The following is a 16,193-nucleotide window of genomic DNA, read 5'->3' on the forward strand; positions in this document are numbered from 1 at the left end:
TATTTGTGGCGGAGACTACGGACGGAACGAGATCGATCGGCATTAATGAGAAGCCCGGTCGCCAGGCTAGGCCGGCAGCACATGGCATGGCATGGAGGATTTCAGGTGAGGTGAGCGAGCGAGAGAGCGAAGCCAAATCGAAACTTCTCACGGGGAGGCGGAGGCGGTGCAGCAATGGCGACGGATCTCGCGAAAGCTTCTCACACGCATAACTAGCAACGATAAACTGAAAGAAGCGCTCTAACCAAATTTCACACCGGTGCGAGCTCCTGATCGGAGCCGCCGGCCGGCGACAACGGCGAACGAGTACAAGCTTCATGAACTGCTTATTTCAGATTTTCGGTACAGTGGCCGTATACTTGTGGCGGGGTTATGTACACTGGACGGCACGATCGATGGGTTCTTGAGCTTCTCCATGGACGCAGACCTGCACGTACGCTCAACACCGCCGTGTCGCTCTCAGATGTTTTCGCTTGCGTTCCATCATCCGAGTGTCGGTCGAGAGAGACACAAGCACAGCGACTCTGCAACCAAACTGCTCTCGAGGCAAGCAGAGCACGTCCGCCTGCCTCGTCCCTGGTGCGGCCGCGCCCGTGGACGCGATGATGGTGATAGGTGGCCGCCGCTGTTTTGTCCTCCGTGCGGGCTTCGCCGCGGCGAGAAAGCTCCGTCACAGCTGGCCGCATTGAATCTGCAGGAGGAGCGAGTCGTCGAGGTCGAGGCCCGCGCCGTCCATGAACGAGCTCTGGTGCTCGAGCTTCACGTTGCCATAGGGGTGGCCGCCGCCGAGCGTCCCCGCTGGCAGCGTCGGCGGCATGAAGGCGTGCCGTTGCCCGCCGTACGACGGCGAGGGCTTCGTGTCGACGGTGGTGAGCGCGGACGGCGGGGACCCCGAGGGGCTGCCGCGGTCGTCGTCGTCGGGCACGTTGACGGTGGTGATGTCGTGGATGCTGGAGCGGCGCTTGTTGTCCTTGCCGCCGGAGGTGAGCCGGATGAAGTACTTCTGGGCGTGGCTGGCCACCTGCGTCGGCGTGCGGCTCGTCACGTAGTTCCGCGAGATGTTCCTCCAGTCGCCTCTCCCGTACTTCTTCAGCCCCTTCAAGAACAGCCTGCACGCAGCGCACGAACACGATCAGATTTCCACCAACAACAAGCAACAATCCAAGCACAAGAAGAAGATCATGAAGATGGCGGCTTACCGGTGCTCCTCCTCCGTCCACGGGACGCCCTTCTTCCGCTCCTGGTCGGCGCGCCCGCGCTTGAGGCAGTAGCCGCGCCTGAACCCGCCGGCGCCGGCGGCGCCGCCGTCCCAGTCCAGAGTGAACCCGGACGAAGGGGACGAGCTGTCGTAGTGAGGAAACGGGACCAGCCCGGCCTCGATGAACCCGACGTCGTTCTCGAGGGCCCGGTAGTGGTTCACCACGTCGGCGACCGTCTTCCTGGGCAGCATCAGCGCGACCATCTCCCACCGGTCCGGCGCGTCCAGGTCGATCGCCGCGAGCGCCTCCTCGAACACCTTGTTCTCCTCCAGTGTCCAGGCGCCGCCTCCACGACGCTCTTGCTGTACGGCCCAGCACGGCTGCCCGGCGAAGTAGGGCGCCGGCGGCGGCAGCACGTCCACCCACGCCTCCGCCATCATGTCGGCTCTAGTTGCTACCTGAGCTGGCTTAAGGGCGGCGAGCAATGGAGGAAGGCAGGAAAGTGGCGAAGGGGAGAGGTGGAAGGAGGCATGCCTATATAGGGGAGGACCGGGGGAGTATCAAATTCCGGGCGGCTACAAAAAGTGGCCGGAGTTTATTCCGCCTCCACCGTTGGAGGCCTTGAGAAGATGAGCAAAAAGAAAGTGGGTGCTTGTGATTGGGCCTTGGTGGAGTTTGTGGCCTCTCAACCAAGCACAAGAGGTAAAGAGGAGAGTGCTAACTAATGGTAACAAGATTCAGTTTTGTTGAATATATGTCTTGCTTTTTCAGACATGTGTGAATTATTTTAACCGAAGGAATTGATTTTTGTGACCAATCACTAGGGGGAGATGATCCCTATCGAATGCATTATTCAAAGGCGACCAAATGGCAAGCTTTGCAATTGTGTGCTAGTGTGAGGAGAGGTATTGACGCTATGATATGGAGGCATCCTTCTTAGAGACGTTTTCGTATCTGAAAGTTCAAAGAGTGAAGTCACTAGCTAAATTTCTAGCGCTAGTCCTTACGGAGTGGAGTTCGTTGCGAAAGACAAATTGTTTCTGGAATCCCAAATATTCCATAGCAAGGAGAGAACAACCGACGACCAAATATCACCATGGAGGTCCAGCAGCGTGGGGACATCCCAAATGAGCTCGATGGAGGGCGATACCGGGAGGAGTAGGGCATCCTAGGTCTGGATGGCTGCGGGGCATTAAATGAACATGTTTATTGTGGCAGACATAATGCAAAGTACAAGAAAATCTTGCACCACATAGAATATGTGCCTCCCTTTTGATAGTCGTAGGTACCGAAACATAAGCCACCATCTCCTGCCTCTCCATCCCCGCTTCCCCTTGCCGCTGCTTGAGACTAGTGGTCGCCCTAAACCCTGACACTGGTCAATGAAGGTGGCGGTAGGGAGGGCTTTCGTCTGGTAGCCCTCAATGATGAGATGCAATCTATGAATGGTGGTTTAATGTAGAGGGCATGGTTGTGTAGTAGCAGCGGTGGATATTCTGTCCAGGTCAGTGGTCTCTGGTGGCGAGATGTCGGTGGCCACAATCATGTCTCTAGGTATATGGGCGGCAGCATCAGCCTGTTATGTCCTAATATGGCGGTTCTCTGCTCGTGCGCGCAGGTGATGTCTAGTCCTGCTCTGCTACGCAATTGCAGTGACGGTACGGGGGATCTTGTATCTTCATAATTGGCGGCAACGACTATTATGTTCTGTCGCCACAGACATAACCACGGAGCATGAGGACAGTGTGGGGTTACCGAAGCCCTCAATTGGGATTTTGGCGTTGTCATTGACCTTTCTATCTCGTCAATCTCCGTCACATGTGCAACGGCAACCTTTATTATTCGAGCCTTTGGTGTCGACTATATCTTGTTGTGGCTGGATTGCCTGCTTGTGCAAGCATGGTCACTTGTGTGGCATTTCATGTCTAAGACCGTATTGCGCATGTAACTATTGGGATAAGAAAGTGGTGGTGACAACACATGATGACTTCGATTTGGCGGTGCTTCTCAAGTATCGATCTCGAGCTCCAGGCTGACCCGAGGTCTGGCCCTAATTGGTTATACCTGGCAATGTGTCATTACCTTGTTGAGGCATTGCTCCGATTTGCTGGGACTTAATCTTCAGGGTAAAAACTCAAGATCAAGCCTTCGTTGGGTGGATTTGGCGACCACGATGCTTGAGCGTCGTTCCCACCTGAAGTCGTTGTTGTTGAAGAAAATTTCTCGTTATACTTATGATGTCAAGAGATGATTGATGCATATACGGTTGTTAATGTAGATTGTTGATCATCATTTTGGTCGCTTTGAAGTTAATCAATCTAAGCATAGCTTAGGCTTGTATGACTTTGTTATTTGTCGATGTGATTTTGTCTGTGTGTTGATGTTGATATTGTGCATCCTTGTTATGAAGGGGTGGGATATGTGCTAATTGTGTTTGTATCCCCTAATGATTCATTCTAAGTCAATTAAATCCATTTTTATTAAAGGATGTGATCAAGTATTTAAAATAGAACATATCAACAACAAAAAGGCAAAAAAAGAAGAAGCAAAACTCAAGGATGCAAAGTGGTAGAGGCACACTCGTGGCGTGTATGTGTGTCTGGTGGCGTGCATGTGCACGTGCGCTTCTACCTTGCATAATCTTTTTTTTGAAACGGAGCCAAAAGTTTTGCTTAATCTCATTAAATAAGAAGAGAATAACAAAGTATGTTTGTTACATGACCACAAAGGTCAAACAAAAACACAAGGGATCACTCTCCCGGTAAAATGTCACCCAATAACTTTCCCTCTGCAAGTACCCATAGTCTCGCCTCCGTCTTAATCGACGCAACGACACATGTGGGCAAAGAGGCCTTATTGCGAAACACTCTCACATTCCTCTCATTCCAAAGTGCCTAGCATACTAACATCTTCAAAGAATTGTAGGCCTTTCTATTGACGCCGAAAAGGCCACCCCGTTCATTCCACCATGTTGCCACCGATGGAAGTGTGGCTCAGGCGCTAACCTATGATTGCATCCCTAGCCATGCAATTATCACCCCTAAATCCTGACAGAGTAGCGACATTTGAAGATAAGATGTGCCCCCATTTCCGATTCTCTTTTGCACAACTGACAAAGACCATAGTTTGGCCAACCTCTCTGAGATAATCTGTCCGCCATCCACACTCGATCCAGCGGAATGAGCCATGAGAAGAATCTGATTTTCGGTGGAGCCCATATTTTCCAAACCATCCTTAGCATATCAGACTTTATCAATCTTGCGAATTGCATTCTGTAAGCTGTGGCGGCAGAGTAGCATCCATCCATAGTAAATTTCCATCGAATGATATCCTTAGTTTTGACCACTAACTGCACCTCCTGAACCTTGACCCATAAGTTGAAAAATTGTTGAATGAGGTCAACGGTGAGACCCTCTTGCATGTCAATGTGACATACCCAATCATTGTTCGCTAAGGCCTTGGAGACACTTGATTTAGTTCATTTGGAGATGGCAAAGATGCCCGATGCAATGTCTTTCGGCTTTTGCCCTTGTAACAAGGAGCAAACCAGAAACTCGTCAACCCTTTGTCACCCATAGTGTAGAAAAGATCCTGGTCTTTGTCATCGCAAGGGGTGTCAAAACCAACCCACGCTTTATGTGGATTGGTCCATTGAAACCACAGCCAACGCAGCCTGAGAGCCCTGGCAAATTTGTCTAGATCGAGAATACCCAAACCACCTGTAATGCCCCAGACACACTCGTCGGCGGTCGTTACTCCTGGCAGGATCTAGACTGGCCCCACAAAACAATACTAGTCTTTCCCGCGCACTTTATCCTCACACGTGCGCACCCGGGACCAACTTCTTGGTCGGTCACCCATCCTGAAATTACTCCAAGCCGAGCATGCTTAACTTTGGAGTTCTTTCCGAATGGGCTCCCGAAAAAGTTGGAATTCTTTATTGATATGAGTAGTCTATCATCCCTATTAAGTCAACCTATCACATACACCCCCACCCAGAGGAACCGACGTCCTCATCGGGCCATAGGAACGTTCCCTCTTGGCACATACGTCTGGGCTTCCAGTCCGATACATGTGTCATTGAATGAACATGCGGTGCCCCCATGTTTGGTTTTGGTAATTGATGACAATATCTATGGACCAATGGTTGCCTTGATTTATATTTGAAGGATTTGTCCATAGGCTTTTCTTGAAGTCCATTTATTGGTTTTAGGGAGTTTTATGTGTTGTCCAAGGTTCTATTCAAGGAATTGTCGAAAGATTGGTCATGGAGAAGACATGATACAAGGTTGATCAAGACTAAGTCAAAGAATGAATCATGCATACAAGATGTATCGAGAGGGGTCAAGTGATTTCATGGTATGTTAAGCATTATCCATTACGCTTTGTGTACTAAATCGTGGTCTATGTGAGAGTTGTTTGTGGGGTTAGGTATGTTTCCATGGTCGTGCATCAAAAGGATGATATCATATATCCCATGGAGGATGACATCAAGTTGTGATCGTCATCAAGATTTGTAAGTGCATCTAGTGCCCCTTAGTGATTTTGGTGTATTGAAGACTTATAGGTTAAGGGACTAATGCGTTTGTGAGTGTACACAGGTCTATAAGTCTATGAGGAGTTTGATATTTACAGAGAAAGTCGACCCCTAAAAATGAAGTTCTTCAACTGAAGACTTTGATATTCTGAAGACTTTCTGAAGACTTTGAAAGTGAAGAAATTGGTGTGACCTTGAAGACTTGGTATTCATTTGTGGAACATGAAGCGTGAAGACTTTTGTTTTCGTAGTTTCATTTTCTCTTTCTTGAGTCATAGGAAACACCGTACTGTTAAAGGGGGTCGAGGAAATACTAAGGAAAAATTTCCATGTGATGCTCAACTCAAAATCCTACACCTACCAATCCCTTCGAGTGAAGCCTTTGGAAATCTCATACAGTTCAGTCACTTTCTTCAGTGACAGAGACGAAGTTCTTTTGGTCGCTGATGAATTTGTTCTGACTGAGGAGTTAGGAATTCGTCAGTGCGAATTACCTACACAGTGAGGAACATGATAGCCCTGAGGAATTTTAGATTCAAATTTCCGACCGTTGCTGTGCTACGCGCCAGTTGTCCCAAAATATCTTATCCACCTAACGGTCATATCATTGAAGGGCATTTATGTCTTATCATGTCGGGCTGCTCCCTAGGCTATAAATAGCCGCCCCCTACAACCACTAGCTGGTTGGCTGCTCCGAGAGAACTTGACACTTGTCATTTGAGAGCAACCCATCCTCCGAGGACTTTGAGCGAAAATCATCGAGTGAGGAAAACCCAAAACCAAACCCCTACAAACCCAAAGTGATTGAGCATCACTGAAGAAATTGATCCTGCGTGGATCCGACGCTTGTTACCTTTGAAGACTGTGCTTCTTCCAGATGGTTAGGCGTCAAGGTCTAGAGCATCCAAGAGGAATTGTGGATCGCCGAGTGACCAAGTCTGTGAAGGTTTGGAAGTCGCCTGAAGACTTACCACGAGTGATTGGACGAGGTCTGTGTGACCTTAGTTCAAGGAGAATACGGTGAGGACTGGGTGTCCTGAGCTGCGTGCTCAGCGACTGGGTGTCCGAGACTGTGTGTCCTCGAGTTTAAATACTCAGCCGCTCCAACCAGACGTACAACTGAGACAGCAGTTGGAACTGGTCTACCAAATCATTGTCTTCACCAACCTAACTGGTTCTATTTCCTCAACCCTTTCATTTCCTCATTACTGTGTTGAGTGTTTGTTCATATCTGTGTTTGAAGACTTTGACTGAAGACTTTCTCAATTTCCTCAGTTCAATTTCTTCAGTCTGTTTGTCTTCATCTTGTGTTATCCTGTGATTACGCTTTCTGTACTCTGTGCTAGTATTCATTTCATCATGATGACCATGCTTGTATTCTATTATGCTTACTTTTGAGTACTTATTCCGCTGCTAATAGTTCTTCGCTAAGGAATTTCCTCACCGGCAAATTCCTCAGTGAAGAATTCATAAAAATCGCCTATTCACCCCCCCTCTAGTCGACATAACGCACTTTCAATTGGTATCAGAGCAAGGTACTCCCTTGTTCTGTGTGATTTTGGTTTAACCGCCTGGAGTTTTAGTTATGTCGACCGCAGGTATGATCAAGGTCTCGGCTGGGTGTCCTACCTTTGATGGGACGGACTACCCCTACTAGAAAAACAAGATGCGAATGCATCTCGAGGCAATTGACAATGATCTCTGGTATGTTGTGGAAAATGGTGTTCCCTCTGTCTCACCCTCACTGAACGCTACCGATGTGAAGAGATTCAAGCAACTCGATTCTCAAGCGAAGAATATCATATGTGGCCATCTGAGTAAAGGACAGTATGGAAGAGTGAGTGCTTTGGAAACTGCTAAGCTTATCTGGGATAGGCTGTCCAAAGTGAATGAAGGAGTCTCAACTCAGCGTGACTCTCGAGTTGATGTTCTTCGGAATCTCTTCAACCGCTTCAAAAGACTCGATAATGAAAATGTCCAACAAACCTTTGATCGCCTCACTGACATCTCAAATGAGCTTCAAGCCCTCGGTGCCACTGACATCACTGACCATGAGGTTGTGAAGAAACTGTTGAGATCGCTTGATTCCTCATTTGATACTCTGGGTCTGATGATACAAGAACGGGCTGACTACAAGTCTCTTGATCCTGCCAATATCCTCGAAAGGCTAAATACTCACGAGTTCCAGCTTGCTGAAAAGAGAGATCTCTATGGTTCGAGCTATGGCAAACCACGTGCCCTGAAGGCCAAGGTTGTGTCTGAGTCTGAATGTGAGGATTCTGGTAGTAGCCTTGGTGATCCTGAAGAATTGAGCCAGGAGCTAGCACTGCTCGTGAAGAAATTCCAGAAGTTCTCAAGACGTGGTCGCTTTGGAAAATCCTCAAGAAGCAGTGATTCCTCATCAAGTGACTATAAGAGAAGGCTGTGCCACAAATGCAAGAAACCTGGTCATTATATTCAAGATTGTCCTCAGTGGGAAAAGGAATTGAAGAAGAAGAAATACAAGGATTACAGTTCTGATGATGCGAAGAAGAAGAAGAAATCGTCAAAATCTTCATCATCAAAATCCTCGAAGTCTTCATCTCACAAGAAGAGCAGCTCCAAGAAGGCTCGGGCATTCATTGGCAAGGAAATGGACTCTGAAGCTGAATCTGAGGAACATGAGGAAGAGGAGGCGTCTGAAGAATCCGAATCTGGTGTGGCGAGTCTGGCCTTCGCTACTGCTTTTGTTAGCAAGTCCATCTTCAACACTGAAGAAACTGACCCCACCGACAAGCCTGATGAAGATAATGATGACTACGCTCCCACCTATTGCTTCATGGCAAAAGGTGCAAAGGTACTCAAATACACCTCCTCTGAATCTAGTGAAAATGAATCTGATGAGGATCTCAAGCCCAGCTACTCTAAACTTGCTAAGATTGCTGTAAAACAACAAAGGGCTTTTGAAAAGGTTCAAAACATGCTAGACAAAAGTGATGATATGTTGGGTGAAGAAATGGATCGCACTAAAGCCCTGACTGAAAATCTTCAGAGACTTCAGTCTAGGTTTGATAACCTTCAAAGTCATCATAACACTTTCTTGTCTGATCATGAGAAACTTTCTTATGAATTTCTTCAAAGAAAACAAGATCTTGAGAAGCTAAGAGTGAGTTATGAAGATCTTCAGAAGGAGCGCGATTCATTACTAGCTCAACAAATCAGCACTTCTCAGGAAGAATTTGTTCCTCCATGCTTAAAGTGCATTGAACGTGAATATGCTAATTCTTCACCTGAATGTTCAAATGCTTCAACTGTTACAAATTCTTCACCTGCCTCTGCTATCACTAATTCCTCATCTGAGGACATTGCTAGTATCACTGACGATGCAGGGCTGAAGGAATTGTACATGACAGGCATGTACAAAAGCCTCAAAGGGCATCAGACTTTGTGTGATGTGCTTAAAAAGCAGATCCTCAACAGAAACCCTAGGAAAGAGGGTATCGCCTTTGAGAGGAAACTTAGTGCTGATGGAACATATTGGAAGCCTGAGCAGTACCCCAAAACCTCATGGGTTGCTGCAAAGGGACCTCCAGTTGATCCATCTAACTTATCTGGCTTTACATGTGAATCTCCTCATCCTTCTGATGAGTCATTTGACTCCAACTATAAACTGTTCAAAAATCAGAATGGTGAAGTATTTGCTAGATATGTTGGCACTAACTGCAGGAACGGTTCTCCTATGAAGAAAATCTGGGTTCCCAAGAAGTGCCTTGAAAGTCTTCAGGTGAATGTCCTCATGACACCACCAGTGAAGAACAGGAACCCCAGATCAAATTCTTCATATGGATCAATTTCCTCAAATGGATCAAAGTCCTCATATGATTATCATCGTGCTAACAACTCTGTTTCGCAGGGTAGAGCTAAGGGCTATGAATATGTGCATTATTCTTCAAACCATTATGTTCATAAGTCCTCGAAGAATTTCTCTGCTTATTCATATGCTTACCCTAACCCCTCTTATGTGAAACGAAATGGTTTGGCTTCTATGCCACCATTCTCGTATGGTGCTCGCAGAGTGATGAACTCTTTGCCACTCCTTCAGATGTGGGTGGTGAAGAAAAAGAACTAATCTCTTCTGCAGGGTCAGGTCTCCAAACGTGCCTTAACGCCTGAAGAATTTGCTGGGGACCTGACAAAATTGCCCGAAAGGACGCAGGCAAATCATGATGAAATAAACTCTCACACGTCCTCGTACTGCTATATCTATTTACTGCTTGATGAAATTCATCTGATGAACTTGATATCATATTCTTCATTGATGAAGCATATGAGATTGTAAGTTACACTAATTCATCTGCAGGATGATCAACCCAAAGCCACTGAATGGGTCCTCGATAGTGGATGTACAAATCACATGACTGGTGACAAGAATCTTTTGATGGATGCTCCCTTATCACCGTCACATCTGAAGCACATCATCTTTGCTGACAAAGGCAAAAGTCAGGTATTGGGTCTTGGTAAGGTTGCGATCTCTAAGGATAAACACATGGACAAAGTCATGCTTGTTGAGTCCTTAGGATACAACCTCATGTCCGTCTCAATGCTTTGTGATTTTGATATGGTTGTTGTCTTTGGCAAGTATCGCTGTGTTGTGATTATGGAAGCTGACAATTCCAAAGTCTTCGAAGGCTTTAGGAGAGGAGATTTGTATATTGTTGATTTCTCTACAGGACCACAACCAGCCGTGTGTCTACTTGCAAAAGCTTCAGAAGGCTGGCTATGGCATCGACGACTTGGTCACGCAGGCATGAGGAATTTGCACACTCTTGCGAAGAAGAAGCATGTCATTGGCATTGAGAATGTCAAATTCCTCAAGGATCACTTATGCGGAGCCTGTGAAGCTGGAAAAATGACCAAGGCCAAGCATCCAGCGAAGACTATCATGACCACTACTCGTCCATTCGAATTGCTTCACATGGACCTCTTCGGACGTAATCATTACTCAGCAGTCACTAATGATGCATCTCTATATGGTTTTGTCATTGTTGATGATTACTCTCGATATACATGGGTACACATTGTTACTTACAAACATGAAGTGCAGGAAGTCTTCAAACGTTTTTCCTCAAGGGCTTCAACCAACTTTGGTGTGAAGATCAAGCACATCAGAAGTGACAATGGAACTGAGTTCAAGAATTCCGGTCTTGATGACTATCTTGATGAACTTGGTATTACTCATGAGTTATCTGCTCCCTATACTCCTTAGCAAAATGGCGTCGTGGAGCGCAAGAACAGAACTCTTGTTGAGATGGCTCGCACTATGCTTGATGAATACAAAACGCCTCATCGTTTTTGGGTTGATGCAATTGATACTGCGTGCCACATCATCAACAGAGTATATCTTCACAAATTCTTCAAGAAGAGTGCCTATGAACTCCTCACTGACAAGAAACCCAATGTGAGTTATTTCAAAGTCTTCGGTGCTAAATGTTGGATTAGAGATCCTCACCACAATTCTAAATTTGCACCGAAAGCACATGAAGGTTTTATGCTTGGTTACGGAAAGGACTCGCACACCTACAGAGTCTTCAACATTGTTCTTCACAAGATTGTTGACACTGTAGATGTGCGGTTCGATGAAACTAATGGCTTGCAAAGAGAGCACCTACCTTCCGTGTTAGATGAACGAGCACCTGAGGATTCTATCAAGTTCAAGGCAACTAAGGATGTCATTCCTACTGAAGAATTTGCTGAAGAATTCATTCCAGTTCATGAAGAACATCGAGCTGATACACGTGAAGAAAATGCTGAGGAAAATGGTGTTGAAGAAAATGCTGACCAAACTCCTCAGCGACAACCAGCTCATCCTCGCGTTGCAAAAGAAGTGCAATTGGAGAAGATCATCGATGACATTAGAGCACTAGGTCCTCTCACACGCTCAAAAGCTTCACGTTTATCTAACTTTTGTGGGCACTATGCCTTTGTCTCTATCATAGAGCCCACTAAGGTAGATGAAGCATTTTTGTAGCCGGAGTGGATTCAGGCTATGCAAGAAGAATTACATCAGTTCGAGCTCAACAATGTCTGGGAACTGGTCAAACGTCCAGATCCTCGCAAGCATAATATCATTGGCACAAAGTGGATCTACCGCAACAAGCAAGATGAAAATGGCCTTGTGGTGAGGAATAAGGCACGACTGGTAGCTCAAGGCTACACACAGGTTGAAGGAATTGATTTCGATGAAACTTTTGCACCTGTTGCTAGACTTGAGGCTATTCGCATATTACTTGCTTATGCTAACCATCATGATATCATCTTATATCAAATGGATGTGAAAAGTGCATTCCTCAATGGTAAGCTTGAGGAAGAAGTATATGTTGCTCAACCCCCAGGTTTTGAAGATCCAAAGAATCCTGACAAAGTCTTCAGACTTAATAAGGCCCTCTATGGCCTCAAGCAAGCCCCTCGGGCGTGGTATGATACATTGAAGGAATTCTTCGTGAAGAATGGCTTCACACCCGGTTCACTCGACCCTACTCTCTTTACTAAATCTTATGATGGTGAACTGTTTGTGTGCCAAATATATGTTGATGATATTATCTTTGGCTGTACTGACCAACGTTATAGTGATGAATTTTCCTATATGATGAGTGAAGAATATCAAATGTCTATGATGGGAGAGTTGAAATTCTTCTTAGGTCTTCAAATTCGTCAACAGCGCAATGGCATATTCATATCTCAGGAGAAATACCTCAAAGATGTACTGAGGAAATTCGGCATGCAAGATTGCAAAGGCGTCAAAATCTATGCCCACAAATGGCCATCTATGCACTGATGAAAATGGTATTGACTTCGATCACAAGGTATACCGCTCCATGATTGGTTCTTTATTGTACTTATGTGCATCTAGGCCAGATATAATGCTTAGTGTTTGTGACGCCCCCGATTCAATCGTACACTAATCATGCACGCAAATGTGTACAATCAAGATCAGGGACTCACGGGAAGATATCACAACACAACTCTACAAATAAAATAAGTCATACAAGCATCATAATACAAGCCAGGGGCCTCGAGGGCTCGAATACAAGTGCTCGATCATAGACGAGTCAGCGGAAGCAACAATATCTGAGTACAGACATAAGTTAAACAAGTTTGCCTTAAGAAGGCTAGCACAAACTGGGATACAGATCGAAAGAGGCGCATGCCTCCTGCCTGGGATCCTCCTAACTACTCCTGGACATCGTCAGCGGGCTGCACGTAGTAGTAGGCACCTCCAGTGTAGTAGGGGTCGTCGTCGACGGTGGCGTCTGGCTCCTGGACTCCAACATCTGGTTGCGACAACCAGAAAGAAAGGAAAGGGGGAAAAAGGGGGGAGAAAGCAACCGTGAGTACTCATCCAAAGTACTCGCAAGCAAGGAACTAAACTACATATGCATGGGTATATGTGTAAGGAGGCCATATCAGTGGACTGAACTACAGAATGCCAGAATAAGAGGGGGATAGCTAGTCCTATCGAAGACTACGCTTCTGGCAGCCTCCGTCTTGCATCAAGTAGAAGAGAGTAGATTGAAGTCATCCAAGTAGCATCTCCAAGTAGCATCTCCAAATAGCATCTCATAGCATAATCCTACCCGGCGATCCCCTCCTCATAACCCTGAGGTAGAGCGACCACCGGTTGTATCTGGCACTTGGAAGGGTGTGTTTTATTAAGTATCCGGTTCTAGTTGTCATAAGGTCAAGGTACAACTCCAAGTCGTCCTGTTACCGAAGATCACGGCTATTCGAATAGATTAACTTCCCTGCAGGGGTGCACCACATAGCCCAACACGCTTGATCCCATTTGGCCGGACACACTTTCCTGGGTCATGCCCAGCCTCGGAAGATCAACACGTCGCAGCCCCACCTAGGCAAAACAGAGAGGCCAGCACGCCGGTCTAAACCTAAGCGCGCAGGGGTCTGGGCCCATCGCCCTGAGCACACCTGCACGTTGCGTGGGCGGCCGGAAGCAGACCTAGCCTAGTGGCGTTCCAGTCCAATCCGGCGCGCGCCGCTCCGTCGCTGACGTCTGAAGTGCTTCGGCTGATACCACGACGTCGGGATACCCATAACTACTCCCACGTAGATGGTTAGTGCGTATAGGCTCGTAGCCGACTCAGATCAAATACCAAGATCTCGTTAAGCGTGTTAAGTACCCGCGAACGCCGAACAGGGCCAGGCCCACCTGTCTCCTAGGTGGTCTCAACCTGCCCTGCCGCTCCGCCACAAAGTAACAGTCGGGGGCCGTCGGGAACCCAGGCCCACCTCTACCGGGATGGAGCCACCTGCCCCTTCAGCCCCCAACTCCGAACAGTATCACAGGTAATGTAACAGTGTATAGTATATAGTATATGCCCGTGATCACCTCCCGAAGTGATCACAGCCCAGTAGTATAGCATGGCAGACGGACAAGAGTGTAGGGCCACTGATGGAACACTAGCATCCTATACTAAGCATTTAGGATTGCGGGTAAGGTATCAATGACTGTAGCAACAATGATAGGCTATGCATCAGAATAGGATTAACGGAAAGCAGTAACATGCTACACTACTCTAATGCAAGCAGTATAGAGGAGAATAGGCGATATCTGGTGATCAAAGGGGGGGCTTGCCTGGTTGCTCTGGCAAGAGAGAGGGGTCGTCAACTCCGTAGTCGAACTGGGCAGCAGAAGCGTCGGTCTCGTAGTCTACCGAAGAGAAGAGGGGGAAGAAACAATAAATACAGTGCAAACATAAGCATGACAACACAAGACATGATAAAGAGCGAAGCTAGTTGTGTCCTAACGCAGTATGAGGTGATGCCGGCGAAGGGGGAAAACATCCGGGAAAGTATTCCCGGTGTTCCGTGTTTTCGGGCAGAGGAGCCGGAGGGGGAAAGTTGCGAGTTTGATATGTTAGGGGTGTGTGGCGGACGAACGGGTTGCGTATCCGGAATCGTCTCGTCGTTCTGAGCAACTTTCATGTTGAAAATATTTTAATCCGAGTTACGGATTAAAAGATATGATTTTCTAAAGATTTTATTAATTTCTGGAATTTATTTAATTATTTAATTAATTCGGAAAATGGATTTATGACGTCAGCATGACGTCATGCTGACATCAGCAGTCAACAGGGGTTGACTGGGTCAAACTGACGCGTGGGTCCAATGGGACCCACCTGTCATGCTCTGTTAGGTTAATTAGGATTTAGTTAAACTAATTACTGTTTAGTTAGACTAACAGGTTAATTAGATTAATTAAGCAGGATTAATTAACTTAATTAATTTAGTTAATTAATTAATTAACTATTTATATATATATTTAATTCCTTTTCTTTTTCATTTTTTTTTAAAAACGTTCTGGGGGCGTGGGCCCCCCCGTTCAGTGGCACAGAGGCCATTCAGGGCGCGGGCGACGGGTAACGGGCGCGCCCCGTTCGGGCGCACGCCCAGGGGCATGCGGGCGTGGGCGGCGGACCTGGCAGGTCGCCAGGCCAGCGTGGGCGAGGCCAGCACGGGCCGGCCGGTGAGCGAGCGGCGGCGAGCACGGCCCCGTGTGGGCGGGCGCGCATGAGCGCGCGGCAGGGCTGCAGCAGGGAGGCCGCGCACGGCGAGGATGACTTGGGCGCGGGGGGGGGGGGCTCGGCGCAAAGGGCGCGCGGGGCACGGTGAGCGCGTGCGGGCGCCGGCGAGGCGCCGGCGTGCCGGAGCGCAGACGGCGCGGTGAGCGAGCGAGGGGGAGAGAGGAGAGGTCGGGGGGGGGGGGAGTGGGCGAAGCTCACAGGGGGTCCGCGGGGTCTAGGAGGCGGGCGCGGTGGAGCTTGGAGGCGACCGGCGAGGAGGGAGTCGGGGAGGCGGCCGCCGGCGTCGGGGAGGGGGGTCCGGTGAGGCGGGGGAGGTCGGGGACGATCCCGCGGCGGCGGGTGCCCGTGCGTGGGGCGACGGTGTGGAGGGGGGGTCCGGACGGCGACGAGGGGCACAGGGGGGCGGAGGTGACCGGTGTCGGGGCGGCGGGGGCCGCCGGCGATGAGGGGAGGACGAGGGGGACCGGGATCGGGCGGGGGCCGATCCGGATCGGCGCGAGGGGGAGAAAGGGGATCGGGGGGAGGAGTGGTTGCGGCTAGGGTTCGGCCGAGTGGGGAGCGGGGGATTATGCAGGGGGCGAATGGGCCGGCCTGGGGGCCCGATGGCCTGCTGGGCCGAGGCCCAGTGGGGGGGGGTGCTCTTTTCCTTTTTTTTGTTAGTTTTGTTTTCTGTTTTTTTAATAATTAATTTATTATAGTTTTTGTAAAATTTAATTTCAACACCTAAATTAGTATTTAGGAATACAACACTGCCACATTAATTTGGACAGCTAAATAAAATAGTTTAATATTTTATAATTGAAAAAGGTATTAAATTAAATGTTTTGTTGCTGCTTTAATTACCTTAGTGCATCTAAACACTTTGCAAAAATGTGGTTT

At 47.9% G+C, this 16,193-nt stretch overlaps 1 protein-coding gene across 1 annotated transcript; it reads right to left on the reverse strand.

The window, feature by feature from the left end:
* Positions 1–224: 224 nt before the first annotated feature.
* Positions 225–1,911, reverse strand: LOC123071447 (transcription factor DIVARICATA). The gene is made up of 2 exons (XM_044495009.1): positions 1,200–1,911; positions 225–1,109 (listed from the first exon to the last, which is right to left on the reverse strand). The coding sequence occupies exons 1-2, from the start codon at positions 1,637–1,639 to the stop codon at positions 671–673; spliced, it is 879 nt and encodes a 292-aa protein (XP_044350944.1). The 5' UTR covers positions 1,640–1,911; the 3' UTR covers positions 225–670.
* Between the last annotated feature and the right edge of the window lie 14,282 nt (positions 1,912–16,193).

Source organism: Triticum aestivum, chromosome 3B (genome assembly GCF_018294505.1).
Source record: "Triticum aestivum cultivar Chinese Spring chromosome 3B, IWGSC CS RefSeq v2.1, whole genome shotgun sequence".
NCBI lineage: Eukaryota > Viridiplantae > Streptophyta > Magnoliopsida > Poales > Poaceae > Triticum > Triticum aestivum.